Source organism: Pleurodeles waltl, chromosome 10, assembly GCF_031143425.1.
Source record: "Pleurodeles waltl isolate 20211129_DDA chromosome 10, aPleWal1.hap1.20221129, whole genome shotgun sequence".
Taxonomy (NCBI): Eukaryota; Metazoa; Chordata; class Amphibia; order Caudata; family Salamandridae; genus Pleurodeles; species Pleurodeles waltl.
The window spans coordinates 38058400-38085855 of NC_090449.1; the positions used below are offsets into that span (position 1 = coordinate 38058400).

At 44.7% G+C, this 27456-nt stretch overlaps 1 protein-coding gene across 1 annotated transcript in view; it reads right to left on the reverse strand.

The window, feature by feature from the left end:
• Positions 1-27456, reverse strand: part of LOC138261014 (uncharacterized) — a 56298-nt gene that overhangs the window by 22522 nt on the left and 6320 nt on the right. The window contains exons 2-5 of the mRNA XM_069209612.1: positions 14468-14727; positions 10888-10951; positions 8817-8944; positions 2863-2981 (exon numbers count right to left, since the gene is read on the reverse strand). Of these exons, the coding sequence (XP_069065713.1) occupies positions 2863-2981; positions 8817-8944; positions 10888-10951; positions 14468-14727 (571 nt within the window). The remainder of the gene's footprint in view (positions 1-2862; positions 2982-8816; positions 8945-10887; positions 10952-14467; positions 14728-27456) is intronic.

Genomic DNA, 27456 nt, shown 5'->3' on the forward strand with positions numbered 1-27456 from the left:
TGGGTAATTGGTCCTGGGCAATTAGAAGACAAGGAATGGAACCTGACACCACTGGAATAGTAATTTCAGCCCAACGTTGTCTTAATCGTTTTTAATTCTTACACAGAATCTATTACACGAGAGAGATTGTGCATAACTCCGCGCACTGAGAAGGATGCTGCTCGGAGACACAAGCTTTCTTCTGCTTGATTTGGGTCTGCCTAATAATGCAGAAATATTTGTAGAAAGCTAGGGATTGGCTGTCTTGAGTCTTTGGCTATCCCAATGAATTTTACCCTAAGGCGGGTTCCTCTGGATCAAGGAAGGGTGTGAGGGTTCCAGTGGGCGGGGATCCCTCTTGGGTCTAGGATTACTTTTTGTCAAAGACGATAACACACACTATTGTTCTGATAGGGCACCACCCTCCACTGAGAGGTGTAGACCAGTGGTTCCCAACCTGTGGTCCGGGGACCCTTGGGGGTCCTCAAAGCCTTCTCAGGGGGTCTGCGACTGCTTAGAAAATAAAAAAATATTAACAAATATTGACAAATTAGGTCCCATACTCCCAGTAATGACTCAGTGGGGGTCCCTGGATTCCAATGATGATTCAGTGGGGTCCCCGGGTTCCATTCATGATAAAGTGGGGGTCCACAGAAGTCAAAAGGTTGGGAACCACTGGTGTAGACTGCTTGTCCATTGGGGCGAGAGAGTGCCCAGATAAACATAAAAGGGTTTGGGGCCCCTGGTGGGATCATTCTGCATTAGTCCTTGGGGATTGTGTTGTGAAGATGGTGTCTTCTTTGCTTGTACACTGTCTAATCTCCTTGTAAAGGGCCATTTAGTTGTAACACTACCTTTTTTGTTAAAGCTCAAAATGCAATAAAGGAACAGGTAATGTAATGTCTGCACTCTGGAAAGAGACCGCAGGAGATTCACTTCTGACAGAACCTCGTTCTGCTTTCTCCAAGAGGACCACAGGAGACCCGTTTGCTTCCTCGTTCCTTGTCACTTAAGCCGACAAACCATTTAAAAGATGACTGAGCCTTGAAATGGCTCCAGCCGCCAACAAAAGGGGGCCAAGCATGTGTAGGCGGTCTTTAGTAGGAATTGCTGGTTCTGGTCAAGATTCAGAAACAGGTTATAAATGATTAAAAATTAAAATGAATGCTGAACACCACTTAAGGATCTCACTGGAATCTACTAGCATTGTTGTCACAAATAAATCCATTATACAAACACAGCCACATCATTACCATTCTAAGACAAACACAATTTTTCTATTGCTTGTAACAAATGCTGGAACAGAAGCAATGAAATAGATGGTTTTGGCCACAAAGAATTAAGGTAATAGCTAGAACCTCACTATTAAAAGGTACCCAAGGTCTCAAATTGTTCACAATAAGGATACTAATAAGGTGGAATTTAAATGCTAAAAGTCTTCAACCATACAACTACAAAAAGTAATAATGTTGGTTGTTAAAAATTGAATTCTCAAACATATTTATGTTCTTCTGAAAACCTAAGCCTATTGTAGGTTTCCAGGGGGCACGCTGTTCTGTCTCAAGCTTTTACAACCCAGGTTAAGAACAGGAGAGATACACTTAGACATATTTTATGAAGAAAGGTTGCAGAAAGCAGACAACTTTTATGCACATATCACAAATGTTTGAAAATTTACTTTTCCTTGGCTGGACATAAATCCAAACACATAGGCCCTCATTTTAACTTCGGGGGTAAAAACCGCCTACCCCTGCGGCGACGGCCACCAAAAGACTGTTGCCGCAGCTACCAGCCGTCCGCCATATTATGACCACAGGTGGGTTTCCGCCACAAGAATGGCGGAAATCCAGCTGTGGCCATGCTGACGGATGGAGGTAAGGTGGCACTGCTGCCACCAGCAGCGCCATGCTAGTAGACCGCCGCCACCCCTATTATGACCAATAACACAGCCTGGCAGTGTTCTGCTGGTGGTAGCAGCGCCCCGTCCCATCTCCTGCCAGAGGACCCGTTGGATCCAGGTAAGTCGGGTCTCTGACAGGGGAGGGGGTGGGGGGGTGTTGTGTGTGTGTGGGAGGGATAAATGTTTGTGTGTACGTGGATACGGGTGTGTGTTGCGTGCTGAATGCATGTGTGCATGTATGGAGGTGTGAGTGCGTATATGTTGTGTTATGTGAATGCCTGTCTGCGTGTATGTATGAAAATGTGTGCGGATGTGTGTGTGAATGGATGTATGCATGTGTGTGATCATGTGGGAATGGGTGTGTGTATGCGTGTGAAGGGGGAGTGTGAATGTAGGTGGGAGTGGTAGGGGGTTTGGAGAGGTAGAGGGGTGGGGGGGAGACCCCTATCAGTGACACAGAAGGAATTTGCTGTCACTGATATGGCCTACCGCCATGGTTTTCGTGGCGTTACGAACGCCACGGAAACCATGGCATAGGCGGGGTCATAATCCTGCAGGCAGAACAATGGCGGCCGCCGGGCTGGAGATGGATATCTCCAGCCCGGCGCTGTTACCGCCGTGGCGGTCGGAGTGGTACATTGCCGGGTTGGCTTCAGCCAACCCGCCAATGTCATAATATGGCGGTAAGTACCGTCAACCTACTGGCGATACTTACCGCCTCATTAACGCCACCCGCCAGGGATCGTAATGACCCCCATAGTTCCAAAGACATCACATGGCATTTGTAAGCACACCGTTTGCAACACTTTGACACTTTAAGGAACCAAAGGATGCACAACTCTGCAACTTCATATAGCAAGTGATGTATGAGACCGCCTCTTAAATACTTTTATAGCTCAGTTAAGTGCAAAAGTTCACCTTCACCCGAGATTTCACAGTCACCCATAATTTCGTGCAAAGAAAAAAAATGGCACAGCTCATACCTGACAGATCCGACAGGCTTAGCTCTGGCTGCAATGGCTTCTGGGATGCATGCTTCTTCCTGGCATTCTTTAATCAACGTCTCTTTGATTCCCATCCCAGTGGAGATGCCCCCGGCAGCCTGCAGCAAGGAAGGAGAGGTGATGACGAAATAGGTTTTTTCCCTACACAGAAAGGTAACCTTAACCAACCCCCTCTATTTTCAGACCCAGTGTGTGATCAGCACACCATCCAATAGAATGTAAAACATGTAGGATCGCAGAAGTTCCATGTGCAATGGAACAGTCTCTCAGGAGAGAAGCTATGAGAAGATTGCAAACCTGTCTTCAGAGTTTGTGACTCGGGGATCAGAGAAGGGGTGTCAGTTTTTACTGCAAATTCCTCTCCTCATTATATCCCCGTAGACACACTCCACTCACACATTCACTTTCCCATTCTTTTACTAGTTCAGGTTTGAAATCGTTCCTGACCCCCTCCTACAGGCAGCACAGCCAGTAGAAGACAAACAAACAGGAAGGGGACAGCAGGTCTCAAGACAGATTGGCAGAACTAGGAACTAGGCGTACAATTAGTAATGTGTTAATAGTCACCAAGAAGCATGTTCCAAAACATAGGGTTGAAGATCATGAAGGATCTGTCTCAAAGTTGTTCCTTGTCGTAGTGTGGGATCTTACATAAAAATAAAGAGCCCACTCTGCGCAATCTTATATGGACAAAATGTGACAATAAAAAAATACAACAGCTGAATTGGAGTATGATAGTATGTTTGATGCACCTGGCATAGAACCTTAAAATGAATATACTGCTTGACGGGAAGCCAGTGAAGGGAGTAATGAGCAAAAGAAACATGGCTGAATTTGCAAAGTCCCAACACCAGGCACACTGCCCTACCCTGAATCTTCTGTAATTTATTAACCTGTGCCTCAGAGAATCAGAGATTTATCGCACTTAGATAATCCAGTGGACAAATCAGGGCTCCGACCACTGTGGCATGCTTCTCCATGGGAAGAAAAAGTGGTTTATTTTCAAGGACATGAGGCAGTTGTAAAGTTTAGCCCCAGTAAGTGCCTGTCCCAAAAAGAAAGTCTACACTCTATTAGACCAGAACGAGTGATTGGCACCAACGATCAAGACGTTGGTCTTATTCCAATTCAGTGTTAGGAACTTAGAGGCCAGCCGGCCTTGAACCACAAAATGCATCCCTCTGGAGCAGGGTCACATCATTAGACGAATTTGGAGCCTGACCACCAAATTTCCTAATCAACTCCCCAAGTGGCTATTTACAGATGTTGAACAAAATAGATGGAAGGGGTGATCCCTGGGGAATTCCACAGCATACTGACCTTTCTTCAGAGAAAAATGAAGAAGGGTCACTACCTGAAAGTGCCAGAGAAGAAACAACTGAATCTTTCATGAGCCATCCAAAAATCAGAGGGACAGTAGATCGTGTTGGCATGGTGGACTTTATCGAGAGTTGTATAAAGCCCAGAAGAGAAAACGCATTGCTCCTAACACATGCTTTGGTCTGTGGCCAGTCTGAAAGCCAGCCTGTTTTCAGTCCAGCCCCCTAAAGGTGGTCTTAAGGGTTCTTGCTAGCAAGTTGGCCAGAAACTGTTCCAAAATTTTACAAAATGCTGGAAACAGGTTAACAAGACTACAGTTGTTCAGCTCTCCTAGATCAGGGTTAGCCCGCTTTAAAAAGAGGTTTTATAACCCCTTTCATGCAAAAGTCCACCACGGAACATGCCCTAAAAGAGGCATTGATGCAGCTGCATAATAAAGAAGTAAGACTTCAAAGTGGCGTATGGAAAGAGGTCATTACAGGAACCAGGCGTAACCCAATATCTACATTGATTTGTGCGTATGGCAGAGGAAGCTCAGCAACATAACTTACAAGAGAGAGTCCACCTTGGGTGTCATTAGGTTGGTGGGTCTGGTTGAGGACATTTACTTCTAGATATTGCCGATCTACAGAACAAAAAGAGGCCAAAGTGGCGTGTTGGGTGTTTGTCCATGCACAACATGCTGGAGGTTTTAAAGAGGGGACAACCTTGAAGACATCACAGGAAATATTTTAAGAAGACCATAGGCGAGGGGAGATAAAGCTACCTTAGCTGCAAGGAGGCATGGCTTGAGGTACCTAAGTTGGCATTGTAGCAGAGAGTGAGATTTCTGGGAACAGACCAGATCCTTTTCCTTTCAGTCAGCTCAGAAGCCAAGCATATTTTCTTGAGTTCAAATATTAATCTGCAATTGGTGTACTTGCCAGCAGAGGAAGATGAAAGTCTGCTGGCCAAGGGGGCATAGCTTCAACTCTGAGCTCATCCGATAACTGGCACTAAAGGTCTAAAACAGTCTATCCTGCAGATGTAAATGTAAAAAGGAGAGATCATTTGGAACATTAAAGGGGGTGAATAGTCTCCAGGGAAGGCCCAGTCTTGGCTGATGTGATCACTGCGACCAACCCACTGGAAATATACGAGGTTGTGGTCTGAGCATCCCATGAAAGAGATGATTGGTGTCCAGATGGAGGAAACAGAGTAAAGATTAGATAGGATGGCCTGCTGAATGAGTGGGATCAGCTGTAGATTGAACAAGTCCCAGACAGGCAAGATCTAGCTCCAATCTGGATTGTTTCATATTACTTCCGTATAGAAGTTAAGGTACCTTAGGGCAATGATATAGGATAACGGCATGACCTCTTTCCCCACCAGATCAGGAGATCGATCTGGCAATTGAGTACCCGCATCCTAAGGGCAAAAAGTAAGAATGAAGGTCCAAGTCCGAGAAGATGAAAGTGTATGACATTTATTTCTGTATTTATCTTGTAAAGCGCTACATTTGATCTTGGTCACTTCAGAGGACTTGAACAGCAAGAAAAACATACAGAGAAAGTTCTGAAAGCATGAGAGTTAGGGTCAAGCCAGATTTAACATTCTTTCATCCCTCCCAGGAAGATGATAGTGCTCAGTGAAATGTTTTCAGACGTTCCCTGTACTGAAGGGAACAAGCTACTGTTCAGAGTTTAGGGATAAGGTTGTTTCAAAGTTTCAAATCCTAGGCCCCCGGGATCATTCACCATATTTAGGACTCTAAAACGCAGCAGTTGCATTAGATGATCATAGGCTCTTGATTGGAGGGTAGAAGACCGCTTTTTTTTTTTTTAAAGGTCAGCAGGATCTTTGCAACAATAGGACTTGTGCACTAATAAATAATCATGTGTACGTCAGCGCTACCTAACGTATGGCTCAAGGGCAACATGTTGACTGCAGCACCCTAAAATGTTGCTCTCCAGGGGGTCCATGCCATAATTTTATTTTCAATGCAGCACAGGCATTTTTCTTGTGAAGCAGATCATGTGGAGCCTTTCCACTGTACTTTCTAACACATATTCCTCAGGGGCTTGTTATGGTGGAAAGACAAATGTTCCAGAATTGCAGGGCCGAAGACACTCCGGCTGCAACCCCGGTAGTGGCGAATTGTGGCCTTTGAAAGGGAAACACCAGCTTCCTGCTGAAGTTTGACAGAGTCAGCAAGATCCGTCTGGTGATGCAATTTAGGGCTACGCAAGGCCTCTTTGTGTTTGTACGTGACGAAGAACGAGAATATGCAGTAAAACAGCCAACAGGGTACTGCTGATACAGCCTCATTATATGCAACATTTATGGTTCCTGTTTTCCTCTATTCTCACCCAATTAATTAACATTTATGGAGAATTCCATTAGAGGATGTAAAGAGCCAAGGCACAGCTACCCAGAGCTAGAAAGCGTCACATACTCTGCCAGTTTCAGCAATATAAAACTTGCAAAGAGTGCATGAACTTTATGGAAACCAGCAAAATGTGCTAGCAGACGCGTCATGAAAAATTGAAAAGTGCTAATTAGTCATTATAGAATTTGCAAAAGTGTTTACTGCAGCTATTAATAACATATGAAAAGTGCGTACAGAGAGAGAGAGAGTAGTGGTGGGATAGAATATATAGTGACAGAAAGAAAGAGAGCGGAGCTATGAGGCACAGAAAGAGAGGAAAAATAGAGACCGGTGTGAGAAGAGACAGGGAGAATTGAGACAGGGAAAATTGAGAGAGAGAGAGAGAGAGAGAGGCAGAGAGAGAGACAGGGTAGAGAGAGAGAGAGAGAGAGAGAGAGAGAGAGAGAGAGAGAGAGAGAGAACGAATAAAGGCAACGGCATAGCGGAAACGTGGCCCAGGTAGTTCAAGGACATCATTTACTTCTAGTAGAACTGGTAAAGCTAAATTATTGAAAAAGATATAAAAGGTATCTGGGAGGATTAGTGGCAAGACAGTTATACAACATGAATATCACGTAGGACCTTTGGGTGTCATGAAAAGAAACAGCCACATTGGCCAGTCTTGGTGTATCTCATCTGTTGTCAAATACCATCTTTCTGTGTTGACATTAAAGTCCTCCCCACCATCTTCCAAATCCCAAGACACACAGACATCTGCAAGCAGTATCACACACCTGATTACAGACATACAGATTCCTGGTCTCAGACTTCAGGCAACATGTGGCCCAAACACTGATCAACTGTGAATAATTTGCTAAAGCAGAGTTCATTTGACAGGTCGTTCTACTCTGTCCAGTGGATTTATCCATCCACAGTTCTCTCTTGTCCTATTATCCTGAACTCCTTATGTTGCAGTTGTTTTAATACAACACATATGTTTCTGTGCCGCCAGAACATCACTCAAGTCTCCCAAAAATATTATTGTCCTACCTACATAGACACACATACAATTGCCCCTCTCACACACTAAGGGGCATATTTATATTCTGTTTGCACCGAATTTGTGTCATTTTGTTAACACAAATTTGGCGCAAATGTAACTCCATATTTATATTTTGATGCTAGACCCATCTAGTCAAAATATTTGAGTTTGCACCATTTTTTGGATGCGTGAACCCACCTTGCGTCAATGAGATGCAAGGTAGGGGTTCCCATCCAAAAAAATACGCTATCCCCATAGCTCCATATTTATCCCTCTGTGCTAAATTGACACACAGGTGGGAGGTGGACCCAAATAATGGCATTAAGCTTACTTAGCGCCATTATTTAGTACCTGGGTCAGACCAGGCGTTAAGGGACCTGTGGACCCATTTCCATGGTCAAACACCATGGAATGTGTCCACAGGTGCTCACCCCAAGCCCCAGGAACACTCACACCAGAGGGACACCAGAGGATGGAAGACTCCACCCAGGTAAGTAGGGTATGTATAGGTAAATATATATATATTTTTTAAGTGCCATTGGGGACCCTAACAAGGGGCCCCCTGCATGGCACTGAGTGCAATGCCCATGCCCAGGGGACACTGGTCCTCTGTGCTAGCCACTGGGGTGGTGGGCATGACTCCTGTATTTTCTAAGACAGGAGTAATGTTTTAGGATGGTTGTGCGCATGGAAATGACGCAAGGCTGGTTAACAGCATTTTTTTGCCGCTAACCAGCCTAACATCATTTTTTGACACACAACCTCCTATTCCTATACCGCCACCCCCACCCGGCTAGAGTCATTTTTGATGACGTTAGCCAAAGCTTAGTACCGGTTTGCGCCATTCCATAAATATGGCGCCCAGCTAGCGCTCAAGAATGGCGCAAGCCAGCAGTAAACTTTTTGGTGCAAAACTGCCATTAGCGCAGTTTTGCACCAAAAAGTTTAATTATGCCCCTAAGTCCATCTCTGCAGCTGCTCAATCTAATCATCCTCAAGAAACTTGCACTACTCTTAATTCAACCATGAGGAAGCACACAGGATCTGAACCTTAAAACCACTCCTTACCAATTTACAATGAACAGCTGACTTGTCACCTCACGGCCTCCCAACCCAAAGAAGCTTATAATTCATAACAAAATCCACTGCCACAGGAAAACAGTGAGCCCCACCACAAAGAGTTCAGTACACATTTAATGTTATAGTGTCTGAAGGCCATCTTACCAGGTTGTCCAGCAGGCCTGGGTATGTAGGTTTGGTAAGCGACCTTCTAGCGATCCACATAAAAGGCTCACTTCCTCGCCAAAAATAACCGTTAACGTGTACTCCATACTGTTTCACCCCAAACAGTGCTGCAGCAAAAGTAAAAGGGGGTGTTAGAAGGAGACTAAATATGTATTTCAAGATAAACTTTTACCTACACAACAGCATCATAGCCACTTTCCAGTTTAGGCACAAAAGAATCTCTGGCCCTGCCAGCGACAATGCTTGGATACAAGAGGCCCAAAAGAAAGAAACCCCGCTGGACTTTCTGCAGATATTATTCAACAATAAATCCTGCATGCAGAAGAAATGTTGCATTAAAAATTTTGCTTTTGCCGGATACATATTTGTGACAGGCTCAGGCGTGGGTCCCTTGCTTGCTGTGCCACTGTATTCAAGCTAGCCTGGCTGATGAAGGGTGATACCCTGAAATCGCTCCCAGGATGCTTGAATCCTGTCCAGGGAGGACCTGGCTTGGCAGTTCGGGCTGGACTGCTCCAAAACGGAGCAGAGTCAAGACTGATGTGCATATGGCTGGGTCCGAACTGGGGTGACGTGGCAAGCAAAATAACAATGGATTCAATCTGTGACTCGGGTGAGTGTTTATTTTGAGATGGTGTCTACAATAATTGAGCCATGGTACTAAAATAATTGAGGCATGGTGCTACAATAATTGAGGAAGGTACTACAATAATTGAGGCATGGTACTTCAATGATACAGTAATTGGAGAAACAGGGCCAAGATGCCTGGAGCTATACTGTTACATGTTATCTCCTATTGGAGCTGTCTGCTTTACGGAAGGCAGAATTTTTATGACTTCTGCCTACTAGATGGAGCTACATCGCCAGCGTGGTACCTGTGAAATTCCCTGAGAGGAGGATCCAGTTCAGAGGTGAGTTTTCCGCTGGGGTATTTGCTTAAAAGATGTGGGTTTTCAAAGTTTAGAAGATCACTAAGCTGTAGGTCATCACAGAGAACTGCTTAGGGTGTGGATGAGCAGTAGTTTGTCAAAGAGCCACTACTTAATCAGAGATCCAGAAAAGTTATTTTGAGCCATTTCCAGTTTTGGCAACTTATCATCTGCACAGAGAACCTCTTGGGTCTGTGTGTTTGTGGTGCCGGTTTCCTCACGCAGTAAGATCGAGAAAGAAGGTAGACTCCATCTGTTGTTCCAACACTTGTCATTTCCAATTCTTCTGCCTGAGGTCGCCAGTGTTCCACAGTAGCTATCACTTTGTCTGATTTCATGAGCCTAGGTTGGTGCTTGCTAGACTTTGCAATAAAATAAACATAACATTCAACAAAAGTGTAGGATTATTTTGTAGTTGAATGGAATAGTCAGATTTTTGTTCACCCGCTGGTCATGTTGTCTGATCATCGACTTTTGTTTTTGCAAAGCGTCTGGCAGTCACATACTGTGAAAGGCAAGTCCAATCCTACAGCAGTGCAAAACTAGCCAACCACAGAAAGTGCCAGATGGGCCTTTCCTGCAAACAACAAACCCTCATTCCCAGTGACAGAGAACTGCTTAAGTGTACTTTTTTTCAGGATCAGCAAAAATCCGTGCTCTGATCCAGAGGAAAGACCTAGTAACAACAATAGATCTCCATCAGTCCAGCACACCAGACTCTGTAACTCCGTCCAAATTCAGAGACAAGAAAGTGAGTCACACTTCGCTAATGCTCTGAATAATAGCTCTTCATCAAAATAAGCTCCACACAGTTAATCTGACACACAGTACAAAAACAAGCTTTCTTTTTTAGAGCCTTGTTTTTTTTTTTTAAACTGTTAAGTTCCTCATTTTAAACACATCTCTTTGCGCCACCAGAACTGGCAAATAATGAACTAAAATGGGATTGGCTGTACACATGGTTCAAAGGGTCCTCTTGTGTGTTTTTATGTGTATCATTATGTTGCTGTAGCTTGTTGTCTTCCACTATAGTACCTTGAGAAGTGTGCATGTGCTGCCCTGTAAAACACTGCTAAACATAAACAAATGGAGTCTGAAAGTGAGAACCTGAATGTACTCACGGGTTGCAGCACGCTCCATGTTCATTAGTGTTCGGTCAGAGAATTGGGGCATCACTTCGTAGCGCTATCAGGACAGAAGAGAACACAAGCTGTGAGCGAGCAGGACCCAATGCAGAGAAGCAATTAATTAATTCTGTCTACCGTGCAGTTACACTACTGGTTATACATGAATGTCCTCTTCCTTCTAGCTCGGTTTTGGGACCTGGGTAAATGACTGTGTTCTTTGTAAACCACATCAGAGCCGACCCTACAAGGGTTTACTAGTCATCTGCCATATAAACTTTCATAATACATTTCCTATATTGAGATCCATGATTCCAATATCTCACACCTGGTCATTGTTTTTTCACTGTCTTACCTTTGACATTGCCACTAGGCTCACCGAACCTGTGAAATACCCCATTACACATTGTGTGCGTTCGTGTCTCGGTCTGACATGAAACTCTACCCAAATACGATAACTACTGTAAGCTGACTGTAGAAGGCTCCATTCATTTACATCATATCACGGTGCATCCAGCTGTACTTGTCAACAAACATTAACACGCACAAACACAAAGATAGCAACTTTTACATTTAGACTACCTACCACTACTGGGAGCATGTTATCAACTTTAAGCAAATGGTAAAGTCCTCTGTCCACACCTCTCCCACACCTCACCTGACATGCCATCAGATTCCTGAACAAGACTTGTCATCCGAGCCAGAACACAATGCTCAAAACATACCACAAAAAACTACTCAGACTGTGACGGAAAACTTAGAATTGTGTACAAGACTCCTGAGACAGCAGAGAACACTAGGAGGGGTTGTACGACGGAACACCGACTTCCAAAACAACTAGTGCCTTAACAACGAGGTCGGAACACCGACCTCGTTGTTACTACTAATGATTTGACCACAAATGCCTTAACAACGATTTTCGTTGTAAAGGCATTCCTGATAAAAGCATTACTAATAGGCACCATTGACCCTACATCCCTCACCCCACTCCCCCAACCCCGCCCCAAAACCTAAAACCCCCTTGCCCCCCACCCCCTCCCCAAAACCTAAAACCCCCCACTTACCTTATTCGACCCCTTGTCACGTGCGTCGTCCTCCTTCGCCAACTCCCTTCTTTGTACCTTAACCATGCATGTTCGTTGTTCAGAACATACGTAGTTAAGGCACAAAATAACAGAGTCGTGGTTAAAAAAAGCGTTGTTGCGCTTTCGTTAACCACGACTTTGCGTCGTAATAAAGGATGTTTCCCCTAGGAGGTAATATTATTGCTTGATGTCAAAGCTACAAACACATACAACGTATTTCTATTTCTTTGATTAACAGCCTGAGTCATTTGACTTTGCAGTGCTACGTTATCACTTTCTATCACGTAATATGATGCGCTCAAGCTCAACTTTCTTGTGGATGTGATATGGCACCTTTTTGAAACAGCCTGCCTAGCAACTATACTTTCGTTTGTGATTGTTTTGTATCTCAATGGAATATATATATTTATTATTTACATACAATAAATCATTATCATTTTCTATTTTTTCCATAGGATGTATTTTAATTCTATGCATTTATTGTTATTATATTGTCTTGTGCAATGTGACATAATGGCAGAGACTTGTAAGTACATAAGAGTATTGCTTTCTTTAAAATCTTCAAATTGATTTACTCTTTTCCCCAATTCCTACTTTCATGACCTCCTCCTTTGCAATAAGTATTTTTGGACTGTTTTGGTACGTGTATCTGTGAAGATCTAAAAGACTGTAAAGACTAAAATAGCCATATCCATGAGACAAAGACCCATCACAGATCTTTCTAGTCTGTTCTGTCTGCACCCAGGCCGCTCTGCTGTAGGCATTTAAGGCAATAAACAAGAGTACGGCTATGATGGGACAGAGTAAGCTGTCCTTACGGGATAAGATATCATGACTGCCAAGGGCCATTTTAAAGGACTTCGACGACCAACCCTCACTGAGATTCTTGAAAGTGCACCTTGACCTTGCAAATGCAGAGGCTGATGTACTAATGTACACATAGAAATGCACGCTGCAGAGTAGTTCAGAGTGAATTTATAAGGAGACACGAGGTGAACCTGTACATGGTTCAGTTTCTATGTTCTCAGTTCCATTTTTTGTTCCACTCCTTACATTGTGAACAATGAGCTGCCGGAAGGTGTCACCATTCACATTTAGTGTTCAAAGACACCCAGATCCAAAATGTTTCCAGCCAACTAGGATACAAAATGAACCCCTGGTGGACATTGCTTGCTATAGTTTTTCTGGACGCTTGTTTCTTTGAGTATTCTTTTCTCTCTAAGGAGTAAGGGGTAGCTGGCATCCATACGTATGACATTAGAATGACTCATATAGCGCAGCTGTCTGGTTGCTAAAGACATTGTGGGCTCACCAAGAACATAAAGGGGCTTGCAGCCCTCCCACTGCTTACCATTGGTTGGCTTTTACTGTCACTCACATTTGCCTCATTCTCATTTGATGGCTTAGCCTTGTGCATTTTTTTGTCTGTTCCTCCCTTGGAGCATTTGCAATTTGTTTGTGTTCTTCCACTGCTCACTTTTTGGGAACTACTTTTTCTCTTATCTGAAGCACTCCATGAAAGTGCATGCATTTTCCAGCTGTCTCCTTGAGTGAGTTTTCTCCCCCTCCCTCTGAGCTGCTCTCCCATGGCTGTTTTCCCCACCCCTCCTCGCTTTGTGATGCGCTCAGACTTGTCTGCTTCTCTTCCCGGGATGCTTCCTCATCTCTCTGCTTCTCCCCACAGCACCATGTTGCTCTCTCTTGCTCCTTTGCTTTTCTCTGTCCCCCATCCATGCCCTCCGTGTTGCTCCCATCCTACCTTTGCCCACTGAGTCTCTTCTCCCTCACCTGCATCCCCCATTTTGCTTCTGCCCTCCCTAAACCCATGGAGTTGTTTCCATCCCCGTGTTGTTTCCACACCCAATTTTGCTTCCCCCATTTGCTTTAAAAAAAAGCACAGGAAAAAAAATGTTTCCTGCACCCTTTTTTGCTTTTTTATTTACCAATCCAACTCAGATCAGCAAATAAAAAGGAAAATGTGACCACGTCATTTTCAAGGCACACACATACGTAGAGTGCACAGCTGAACAATGATATGGATGGCCGCATCATAGGCCTTTTTTTTAATTAATTTTCAGTCATACTCCATAGCATGGCTAAAAAAGCCATTGGAAAAGCCAATAGGTCCCAAGGGTGAGATCAATTGCCTTTGCCAATGCTTGTTCATATTGTTGGGAAAAGAAGATTTCAGGGAGAAAAACAAAAAACAAAGGTCGAGGGGTGATTGTGCTGGGACAAATCGAAGAAGGCTCAGGAGAACAAAATTTAAAACAAGTTAGAAATGAAGTCTTCTGCATATGCAGGAGCAAGATGCGGAACATTTCACGTTACAGTTGTTCCAAGTTCACAAGCATTGAAAGTGATGTATTGTGAGGAAACAGAAGACGTCCCCCTGGGTAATTTACACAATTATTTTCATCCCTTTGGAATCTGAAGGTTTGAGGTCTTTTAGAAGAACAAATGGGCAGCCTCTCACCCTCCTCACTGCTCACCTCATCTCTCCACTCTCTCAGAGTTTGAAAAAGGTTCCTGCTCCTCAGGTCCTCCAGAACCTGATGGACAGCTGCTGAGCGCAGATCATAGGACGACAGCTTCGTGTTCAGCTCCACGCAGGACGCAGGACCTCTGGTGGAATCCTGATACACAGTGAAAACCTCAGGGTACCCGTGCAGCTCCTTCACCACAGCGGCTGGGATGGACCCCACCGTCTGGCCATCCACGAGGAAGGTGGAGCATGTCCCTTTAGAGGACCCTGTTTTAACAGAAAATAATAGCCGATAGTTAAATAAATACACATAGTACAGGCAAGAGTGGGCTAGCTGTAGTGTCAGGAAACTGCACATACAAACCAAAGCAGAAGATGAATTAAAAGAATAAAAGTAGCAAAGACAAAACAAGCCACCACATAAACTTGGGGGGGCGTATGTGTTCAATACAAAAATAAAATGAAACAGAGCAAATTTTCTGTATCCACGGTGTCTGTCACTGGGAGTAACCAACACCAAAAACCCTTGCCTACAACAGCAATCTGTGAGATTCCATGTGACAAAATACCCATCTGTAAGGTTTAATATAGATTAGTAACAATAAACCCATAGATGCCTACTGGCTTTCACATAAGCTTTTTGCTATTAATTCATTAGAACAACTGCCTTTTTCGTATAATTTTGTAATAAACAGATCAGATCTGTAGCAATGATCACAGGATTATGAGCATAATTAATTCGGTCCAGTTGTTTTGCGTATAAGCTTTGCCAAAAGCCAAAAAGTGCAATTCAAGCGCTTTTTATAGTGGAAGCACACAACTTTGGCCCAATCAAATCCTCTACTTAGGTAAACCAACATGTGGGTGGAGCCTACATCTCTCTCTTGGTAGTACTCTGAAAGCCTTTTTTGTTCATCACATAAGGCCAGGCTACAGCTGTGCTGTCAGGGCAGACCTAGTCACAGATGTAAATTAATTAGTGTAGCCTGGGATCCCAATACTGCTCCCAAACACACAACTGCACTCTGATGTCAAAAAGTAATGATAGAAAGAGAATGTCATCTGCGCTTCTGCCAAAGAGAAACAAACACTGTAAATTATTAACTTATCTTAGACACTAACAGCCTTACAGTGCTATGTACGTTCCTCCCAAACGTTTAGGCTTCATCCCATAGTAAGCTTGATACTTTATGCATGTTAGGAAGTCTACTCTAGGCAGCCATATTGCTGGCAGCTCATGCAGCTGGATAAACAAACAAAATAATCACATCTGCGTGGATGGGAAGCAGTTTCTGTCCAATTAAAACATGTGCTCCTGGCCACCAACATGCGGGTGGAGCCAAAGGCCCAGTCTGAAGTATTCCTATAAGCTCTTTTTTTTAGGTTGATCACATAAGGTCTATTCACAACTCCGCTGTCAAAGCAGACCTAAAAATAGCCAAATGTTTTCCTTCAATGTGAACTATGTGGAGACAACCAAGTGAGTGAACCATTAACCATTTGGCTTTGCGAATAAGGAGGACATGTTTGAAACATATGATTATCAATCTAGTGAAGATTAAACATCTCCCTCAAAAGTAAAAATCATAGACATCCTGAGAAATACTCACACAAGGCTTGAAGTGCACAGACGTTTCCAAAATAAAGAAAAAATGCTAACATGAAGTAAATGATTGACAAAGTCAACACACAGTACAGGATTTCTGAACAACAGCTGAAGATTCATGGAACATTCATCTCTGATGCCCGCTCATTAGTTTAGCTGAGCACAGTGCATTGTCCGCAACCAACACACACCGGGCACAGCCCAACGAAGTAGTGGTTTTGTCATGCATCCTTCCCACGTTTTTATAGCTGATAATGTCTATTAGAACTTGTGTCAGATTTAAAATGCATTTCAAACAATAAAACTGCCTTGAGCAGCTGTTTCTGAAGAAGAGAAATATGCTTTAGCTGCACTTTCTAACCTTGCACTCCTGTTTTTTTTCAAGTAAAGATTCACTATTGCAGCAGGCAGCTGATATTTAAAACCACGGTCTAAAAAATAAGCAAGCTACAGATAATAAACCTGCTCTTTTCACAGTGGAGCAAATAAAAAAAAAACTACTGCTTGGATTTTATTTTTTGGGGGTACGATATGTTTTTTTATTGCAGAAACATATGATCAGCTGGGCGGGAAAAATAATCTCATATTCTCATATGTTTATAAGGAAATGAGCAGTCACACAAAACACAGCACATGTGAGGAACAAGGGGGTGGCCATGATGGAGGCGTGATAGAAGTGGACTACTTGGTGCACTCTAGGACACAGAGATACTGGAGCATCAAACTGCATCTGAGGCGGTGGAGGGTTAGGCTGGATACCTGCTAGGGGGTGCACAGCTGACAATCAGCCAATCAGATAGAACAGAGGTTCCCAAACCTTAGAACCAGGACCCACTTTTTTGAACGAAGAACTTTCACAAACCACCTACCTTTATTGGATATAAGTAAACGTGATTTTTTAATATAACTAAAGCATCGTAGGTGGCGCATTGTCATCTATAGATCATACATTTTCCATTCAAATGGCCACTAACTTTGCACGGACACGGTTTTACTGATAAAACTATACAGCACTCAAATGAAAATGTATGGAAATCGAGTTTCTGTGACTATTTATCATCAATAAGTAAAGTGTCTGGATTTGTTTGGTCCCGTTAAAATCTCTGTTGCCAGCACACCCAAATACAAAAAAAGTGCTTTTGTGTTTCCTAAATGCTGAATGCACACAGTTAATCTGCAGGTATTTACATTGTGGTGCATGTTGCAAAAAAAAAAAAAAACACGACATTCTACAGACTTTCCTTTAAACTGCCTGCACTCCAGCAAGATAGTCAAATAATTCACTTTGAAAACTCCTCTTGCTTTGCAGAGAAGTAAACACCAGTCCCATGTTAAAAGAGTAAGCAGCAATGTGTCAGAAGACATAGCTTGACCTTTGCCTTTGAAGAATGGAAAATGTGTCAAATTAAATCAAAAATGTAAAACTATATTTACTTCTTGCTCAGACTTTCCCGACCCACCAAAAATGGGCTCGCGACCCACAGTTTGGGAAACAATGGGATAGAAAAACAGACGGTTTGCGCCCGCTATGCTTAAACATGCAGTGTAGAGCAGCCCGTCCCGACAGCCATCCCAAGATAGCAGCAGTGGGTGTATGGCACACCCCCTCACTCTCTAGCCCTAGGAAGGCCATTCTGGGCCCCCAACAGTGGACCCCTTAAGATCAAGGTTGGTAGAGGTCGCAAGCCTGAAGAAAGTAGAGGGGGTTCTGGGACCACCTCCCACAACCCCTCCGTGCAGTGACAGAGCAGGAAGCAGAAGACCCGGCGGGTTAATGTGCAGTAAATGGGGCCAGGGTGGTGAAGCCCCCAGAAGATCAACAGTACCTGGAACAGCAACATAAAAACAGGGGAGTAGGACTTGCTGTTTGGCTATATACCCTAGGAGAGTGGGCCTCTCCATACTCATCAATATGGGAGAACAGAAGCTCTGCAGCATGTGGGAAGATGGAAATTGGTCCCATCACCTCTCAGACAGAGAGAAGACAGCAAAGGTCCTCAGCCTAGAGCTCACGAGCAAACCGAGGGTGGATCTCAGATCAGGAGCACGCAGTAGATAACAAGAACAGAGGCCTGTGGAGGACGGAAGATACTCAAAATATTCAGAGAAAAAGGCATTGACACAGAAGCACTAGAAAAGCGCTAAAGACCAATACATTGTGGAAGGTTCGACTAGCACAAGCATTGACATGGAGAGGAAGGACCCTCTTGGTAGAGAGGAGCGTCCGTGGTCCTCAGGAGATATGAGTGACTCAGAATCCCCCATGAGAGTTGATATTTACCTGAAAACTGACTTTGCCTCCTAGGGTGGGAAGCTACTGGTACCACTGATGAGTTTGTGTACTTTGAGAGTATATGGTAGAAGATGCTTTGGAGCATGTGGGTAAATCTGGGTTTTAAAAGATTGTTGGGGAACATAGGGACCCATTGGCTAATAATAAATACACTATTTTTAACCAGGAGACGTACATATGACGGGGCGAACAGACCTGCATTAAAGATAACGCATTCCCAGAGGCTTTTTATGCCTCAACCCTTTGTAAACATAAATGCGTTACAGGTTTTTGAGCAAAGGGTATCCGTCCCAGTTGCCTAATGTTCGCTACATTTGCTACACAGTATCACCAAAAGTTTATTTCAAGGACAACCCATAAAATGCATAAAAACACCAAAACAATAATACAAATACAAAATTTTAAAACAATAAAACCGCAATGATTAGCACAAACAATCACCTGTCTCCCGGACATCCAAGCATATAGTAGGTAAATGAACACAGCGGCCACCATCTCACTACGCGTGGGAAAGTTCATTGTCTCCACAGCAATATATTTTGGACACCTGAGGCTGTTTATGAGGGCAACAGTCATTTACGTCTTCGGTGGGGTATGCTGCACACAAGAACAAGAAGTTGGCCTCATCTTCAAAGACACAGGTAAAGACTAGACACCAGGGGGATTGAGAAGAAGAGATGCTCCATTTGGACAAAATGGTTCAGAGGCAAAATGCCAATCCTAAACTTTAAACAGAGAGTTTTGGCTGTTTGAGCACATGTCTGCCCAGGAAAAAGTCTGTGTCAAGCTGCCATGATGCATTGGACAAATGACTTTTAGCGACCCACCGCTTGTAAGCTAATTGTACACCTAAGTCACGAGTGATCTTGCTATGTTGGTCCAAAAATTGTGAAATGCCTATTTCGCCCCATTGTGTTTTTGAAATACCTGAACAACCCCAGGGCTGCACTATCTCGAATAAGGGATATTTGGAGGAAGCTCCATATAAATCACAGATACAATACTTTATGTTCACTTGGTCATCAAACGCATTCGCAAATTGGTTATATGCAAACTTCAAATTATCCCATGTTGTGTATATATAAACAATAAAGTCTGGTACTTGTAATTCTGTATTTCAAATGCAAAACACACCGGAATGTATGTAAACAGAACTTCACTGGGTGAGCTACTCAGGCATGATGTGGCACAAGTTTAGATCTCTGTCCTATATGTCTGATGAAGTGCTTCAGACTGTATAAATTTGCCAATCATGAATACCCGTCAAGGTTTGTGCCACGGAGGAGAATTTATTAGTGATCACACACAAAATGTCAATTACATAATGGTGAAGGGTCCAGTTAATCAATTAGATGTCTCTCTTGACAGCACAGATAATATTCACGGTCCTTATAAAGATCTTCACCATACTTCGCAGGGATTTACGCTCCTGCCTCCTTAGTTGTGCTATTTCCATAACTCTTGGTGGGACTTGGGTCCTTCCACATGCATCCCACCAATCCTGTTTGCAGGATTGGGCCTACCTCCCTCTAAGAGCCAAGCAGGCACCATGACATACGCTTCCGTCGAGGCCTGACATTCGGTCAGAACACTCATGTAACCTTGACAAATAGTCTACTGTACTCATTAATAGACCTGGTCTATGTATTATTCAGATCAAATATGGTTGTAACGGCAAAAACCAGAGTAGTTTGGAATGGCTGGTGTCCTTTTTTGGGCTAACAATGTTAATGGAGCATGATCGGTCACCACTGTAAAGTGCCATCTGACAGATATTCCTTCTTGATCAATGTATATGGAACATATTACAATATTCCACTGGCATTCAATTCTGAGTGTAAGAAATTGGATTACTTGGGGTGGGTAACTACCCACCTCAAGGAATAATCCCAACACTGTACTGAATCCTATCTTGTTTTAATGGGAAGCAGGAGTTAGCTTAGCCATCTGGCTTGTAGGATCATGCCCCTGTCACCAAGTGACTTTTACCCTAATTAGTTTGCTCTGTTTTAGCACATTTATTTATTATGTCTTTCAAAATGGCTGCATTGTTTCTAGTTAGGCCAATGTTTCATGTTATCAGTGCCACCGCGCTAAGGCATCTCTATCAAATGACAAAGATAAACAAACTTTAGGTGTTCTAATTCGGTGTTCTAATTCGGTACTTTCTCTCTTTGCGCGTTCGAGGAAATGTTCTATATAAAGTGCCGCCCCAAGCATGTCTTGTTATCTATTGTTTTGGAACAGACCTATGTCAGGGGTCTGATCAGATCTCTATAAATACATCTCACACAGATAGACAGTCAGAGGGATTCCAACCAGATGCCTTGCTGCTATCGATGCTGCACGCCGCCTGGACGCTGACCCAGTCTTCATATTTCTGCAGAGTTGGATCTAGAGACCTCATTCCAAGGTAACGAGGGTTGGGGGCTGTTCTCATGGACACCGCATTGGCAGATTAGGTTTATCACACCTAGCTCTCTTTAGGTTAGGGGTATTAAGACATATTTCATCTCTCATGTCATTTTATATTATTACAAGATGGTGGGGGTCTTTGTACTAATGACTCTTGTTTTCAAAATTCTGTTTTGTTAGAAATGGGGTTTCTGGTTGGCTAGGGTATGCACCTCAGCCAGGCAGAACTTACCCACTCTAGTCAGGGCAAGGGAGTTACACGTCCAAGATAACCCCTGCTCACCCCCTTGGTAGCTTGGCACGAGCAGTCAGGCTTAACCCGGAGGCAATGTGTAAAGCTTTTGCACAACACACACAACACATGTGACGCAATATCCCCACCACAAAGGAAACACAACACCAGATTATATGAAAATATAATGTATTGTACACAACGCAATTATCAGACCAAACATCACATATTAGTACTATCCTGCTACCTTAGCAGTTGTCAGAACGTTACACATTAGTTACTCTGCAGACTAGCAGTAGTCACACATAACACACAGGTTACTCAGTATTCTGCAACATAAGCAGTAGTCAGGAAACACGTTATCACATTAGAACACTTGTCATAAGAATATCATAAAACGCCCATAGTAGGAACATTAGAAAACATATGGCAAGTTAGAAAAACATATTAGCATGTCATGCCCATAACAGGAACATTTGCATACACATATGTAAAAACATCAAACGCAGGTAGGCAATATATAAATGCGAAAAGTCTATATTAAGAACTTCGATTATAATTATATTGGTCCTTTGAAAGTACCTGACTTGATGAAGGCACCTGCAGTGCCTATTGAATGAAAAGAAATGGGGCCCCCGGCGCTCCTCTGCGCAAAACGGGGGCCTCCTGGCAATTCTGGGTGACAGGGGGGTGGCACACACCCCCTCTGTACTCCTAACGGGCCCCTCCTGGCCGAAACCCAGAAGAAATGCAAGGGGGAGGGTGGCACCACGCACCCCCTCCGCTTCAAGGTGCAGGCCCCTCCTGGGACCCGCGATTGTTGTAGGGCCCCCCGGGCCTTAACTGGCCCTCCACGAAAGGGGGAGGGGCAAAGACCTACACAAGAGCAGAGCCAAGGACCGGCGGTGCAGGGCGAGCCTCCGGCGAGGCTTCGGCACGCCCACGATCCCACGATCCCACAGAGAGCCCTTCTGGGCTTGGCAGGCCAGGGAGAGGCTTCCTCCTCTCCTGCCCGTCTCCGGCTTCACTCCGGGCCCAGATAAGGGCCTTCTGGTCCCCCGGGGGCACTCCTCGGAGCAATCCCTGCCCCGGGGGCACCGCTAGGAGCACGCTTGCTCCAGTTTTCTTATCTTCGGTTTTGTTGGTGCCCCGGGGGCACAAGAAGCAGCACGTCCTCAACGCAAGGAAAACGATTAGCGCCCGGGTCGCGGCGGTGATTCCCACAGCAGCAAAAGCGCTTCACAAAGCGCTTTATTCCTTTGGAGGAGCCCGGGTCGCGGTGGTGTCTTTTGGGCATGAAGGAGCGTGTTTTCAGATTAAAGAAGAAGCGCTTTCCCAAGCGCTAATTTGGGCAAGCATTTGAAGCACTACTCGTGCTTCAGGGTCAATACAGGGGTCAGGGGCCACAGTACCCTGTCCCTGGGGGACAGAGTCCCTAGAAAAGGCCCACAGATGGAGGGCCCAACAACAGGCCAGCACAAAGGGGGTGCAGGCTAGTGGCAAGTCCTTCTCAGTGACCAGGCAGGTCACAGGTCAGCACAGCAGCAGCAGTCCATGGCGGTTCATGGTGAGTCCTTCCAGTAGTCTGTGTCCAGTTCCAGGTAAGTTCAAAATGTCTACCAATTGTGGGGAAAATTCCCCTGTACTTATAGTCAGTTCTTACAGTGTTTTACAATGGTAGGGAGAGGAGGTTCCAGACAGTTACAACTGGTTCTGGGAGTGCCCCCTCTCTCCTTTCAGCACAGACTCCAAACATCAGTGGGGGGTTAACAACCCTATTGTGTGAGGCCAGGGCACAACCTTTACAAATGTAGGTGTGCCCCGCCTCTCCCTTCTCTCAGCCCAGGAAGACTATTCAGTATGCAGATGCACCTCTGTGACACCTCCACCCTCCCTGTGTACAGGCTGTCTGAGAAGTATGCACAAAGCCCGACTGTCACTCTGCCCAGACGTGGATTGGAGTCAAGCTGCAAAACACCAGAATCATAAGCACAGATAAATGCGCACTTTCTAGAAGTGGCATTTCTGTGATAGTAATAAAAAATACACCCACACCAGTAAGCAGCATTTATTATCACCGTCACAACCATACCAAACACACCTACGCTACCCCTCATAAATCAGACAATACCCTTTACACATAAGGCAGGGCATTTCTAATGCAATCCTATGAGCAGGCAGCACTCACAGCAGTGAGACACCAAGTTAGGCTGTTTGTCACTACCAGGACAGGCCATGTAATATGGCACATGTCCTGCCTTTGTACATACATGGCACCCTGCCCATAGGGCTAGCTAGGGCGTACCTTAGGGGTGACTTACATGTAGTAAAAGGGGAGTTCTGGGCCTGGCAAGTAAGTTTAGATGCCAGGTACCTGTGGCAGAAAACTGCGCACACAGGCCCTGAGCTAGCAGGCCTGAGACAGGTTTGAAAGTCTACTTCAGAGGGTGGCGCAAGCAGCGCTGCAGGCCCACTAGTAGTATTTCATTTACAGGCCCTGGGTATAGAGATACCAGTGTACAAGGGACTTATAGGTAAATTAAATATGCCAATTAGGTATAAGCCAATCATACCAACTTTAGATGGGAGAGCACCTGCACTTTAGCACTGGTCAGCAGTGATAAAGTGCTCAGAGTCCTAGAGACAACAGCGAGAGGTCAGAAAAACCAGGAGGAAGGAGGCAAAAAGACTGGGGATGACCCTGCGTAAGGCAAAAAGTCCAACATGTTTCTTGCACTGTTCATTATCCTAATCATTGCAGCCCATTTAATTTATCATATATTGCAGAATTGCTATTAAAAACCTATTAAGACTTTTACTGCATCTCTTTTATTGCTGTGTTTGATTGAGACATGTTGTTAATGTGAAAAAGGGGTAATCTCCGTTTAACCACGACCTCCCTGAGATGTCGCACTCTTGAGCCCATGCGTAAAGGCTGCCACAAATCACCTTTTACTGTTTGGGTTTTTGGTGAGGTACTGCTTGTGAGCCGGGAGGGTTGGGACTTGTAGGATAGGGATAGTCACCTACAAACATAAGCACTGTCATCCTTAAACTGGTAGTCTTGTCTACAGCAAGAGTCAAACTACAACAACCCTTGTTCAGGGTGAACCCTCAAATTCACTAAATTAACCTGAGCTCAACCTCCTGGTAGCTATGGCACAGAGAAGACAGGCTTAACTCAGAACTTAGGGCAATGTGTAAAGAATTTATAAAGAATCAAAACAGCAATAAAGTCCAAGTGTAAAACAATAAAAATCCCACACCGAATTAGAAAAATAGAGTAAATTGCAATAAACAAAAATCAAACCAAAATTACAAAAATCCAACAAGGGGAACTGGAAATGTGAATTTTTAAATGTTTAAGTAACAAGCATTGGCAAAGTCAGTAGGTTTCACCTATACGAGGCTTGTTGCTTCTGTGCAATATCTGTGCAATCTTGCATACACTTGTAAATTGGAAATGAAGTGCAAGCTGTAAAAATACCAAATACAAAGTTTTCTGAAAGAAAAGTTAATATTTTGAGGAAATGCCCCTTGGCCTGGGACGGTACCTGATTGAGCATGGATGATTTTTGGAGTGCTTGTCGTCTATATGGTGTAAGAACATGCCACTGTTGGCATGGTTACCTCCCACTTTTTGCCTAGTGTTGATGCCAACTTTAATTGAAAGCGTGCTGGGACCCTGCTAACCAGGTCCCAGCACCAGAGCTCTTTCCCTAAAACTCTACCTTTCCTTCCACAATTGGAACAGCCCTGGCACACAGTTAAGTCCCTTGTAAAAGGTATCCATGATACCAAGGGCCCTGTAGCCAGGGAAGGTTTCTAAGGGCTGCAGCATGTATTATGCCACCATAGGGGACCCTTCACTCAGCACATGCACACTGCCTGGCACCTTCTGTGTGCTGGTGGGGAGAAAAAGGCAAAGTCAACATGGCATCCTTCTAAGGGTGCCATGCCCAAAAAACACTGCCTGTGGCATAGTTAAGTCACCCCTCTAGCAGGTCTTACAACCCTGAGGCAGGGTGCACTATACCACAGGTGAGGAAATGGCTGCATGAGCAATATGCCCCTACAGTGTCTAAGTCCATTCTTAGAAATTGCAAGTGCAGTGTAGCCATATTGCGTATATGGTCTGGGAGTTTGTCATTACGAACTCTACAGCTCCATAATGACTTCACTGAATACTGGGAAGTTTGGTATCAAACTTCTCAGCACCATAAACCCACATTGATGCCAGTATGGGACTTATTGAAAAATGCACACAGAGGGCATCTTAGAGATGCCCTCTGTATGCTAGCCAAGCTGCTAGTGTAGGACTAACCGGTCTTTGCAAGCCTGCCACTTTCAGACAAGTTTCTGACCACATGGGGTGAGTGCCTTTGTGCACACTGTGGCCAGAAACAAAGCATGTCCTAGGGGAGGTGCTTCACACCTCCCCCTACAAGACCTGTAAAATCTGGCGGTGAGCCTCAAAGGCTAAAGCCTCGGGCTACAGTGCCCCAGGGCACTCCAGCTAGTGGAGATGCCCACCCCCTGGACAAAGCCCCACTTTTGGCAGCAAGTCCGGCGGGAAAATTAGGGAAAGCAGGGAGGAGTGACCACCCCAGCCAGGATCACCCCTAAGGTGTCCAGAGCTGAGGTGACCCCCCCCCCCTGCAGAATCCTCCATCTTGGTTTGGAGGACAGGAACCAATAGGGATAGAAATACACCCCCCCTCCCCAAAGGGAATGGGCACAAGGAGGGTGTAGCCACCCTCAGGGACAGTAGTCATTGGCTACTGTCCTCTGACCCCTAAAACACCCTTAAATCTAGGATTTAAGGGCCTCCCTGAACCCAGCTGATCACATTCCTGGCAACCTAAAAGAAGAAGAAGGACTGCTAAGCTGAAACCCCCAGCAGAGAAGGAAGACGACAACTGCTTTGGTCCCAGCCATACCGGCCTGTCTCCTGCTTCAAAGAACCTGCAAAAGACCAGCGACGCATCCAGCCTGACCAGCGACCTCTGCCAACTCCAGAGGACTGCTCTGCATCCAAAAGGACCAAGACCTCCCGAGGACAGAGGCTCTGTGTGAAGAAAACCTACAACGAAGGACTCCCACCTCACTCCAGATGCACAAGTCTTGACCCCTGTGCGCCAGACGCCACACGGCCCGTGTCCAGGTGGTCCACCCAGCAAGAGAGGGTCCCCAGATGATTGCGAACAAGTGCCCACCCTGGATTGACCCATCCACGACAAAGCCTACAGAGGGAATCCCAAGGACCCCCTGACCACGAAGCTCCGAACGAAGATATCCGACGCCTAAAGACACATTGCACCTACAGCCCCCAGGCCTTGGAGAAACCGACATCCGGTGCAGCAACGATCAGCAGGCGGACCTCCTCCCTGTCTGACCAGTGGTGTGCCTGAGATATTCTCCCCCACCCCCTCTCCCCACCCCCGGACCTCACCAGCAGTCTCAGAGCGACCCCGGCGTCTCCTCATAGACCAGCACTGAACACCCAACGTCCTGTTTGAACCCTGCAAAACTGTATTACTTACCTATTTCAAACAAAGTACTGTTGATACAAGTGTGAAATACGAATCTATTGAAGTACGTACCTGCAACTTGAATCTTGTGGTTCTAAAATTAAATTAAGAAAATATATTTTTGATATATAAAAATCATTGGTCTGGAGGTAAGTCATTGAGTGTGTGCTGCTTCTAATTTCTGTGTGTGTACAACAAATGCTTTGCACTACCCTCGGATAAGCCTACCTGCTCGACCACACTACCACAAAAGAGAGCATTAGTGTTATCTACTTTAGCCTCTGTTAAGCCTCTGGGGAACCCCTAGACTCTGTGCACACTATATCTTACATTGAAATAGTATAGAGCCAGCGTCCTACATATGGCATTTAAAAAATACATAAGTCAGAGCTCTTCCCCACTACAGCTTGCACACACTATGTGCATGTTTGCCACATGCACAGGAAGGACACCATTGCCCGAGCTTGAGCCTTGTTCAGTTGGAAAAGTACAAACGGAACACACTCTGCAACTGAATACAAACATGCAGCACATGTATACTTAAATACAAACACAATCATTCCTACATAAAAACATGTACACTATACAAGGTATAACAAGCTTTTGTATACATGCTCATATGTACAGTAGAAAGCCACAAGCATATTTTACACTTGCTAGCACTCATACATACCTCATACTGTACAAAGGTATATACATTCTACCCACGTACACTGGCAATGCATACAACACTTTCACAGAAGCATACGCTCGTCATCCAATGTGATACACATCATTGTAGACATATATTACACAGGCATACAGCATATGCCAGGTCCTGGTTCATGGGCTGCAGTGTGTGCAATGCAGCTCTAGAGCACGGGGGGGCGGGCGACAACATACAGCTACTTTCTGTGTGCAGTGGCTCTACATTTACAGA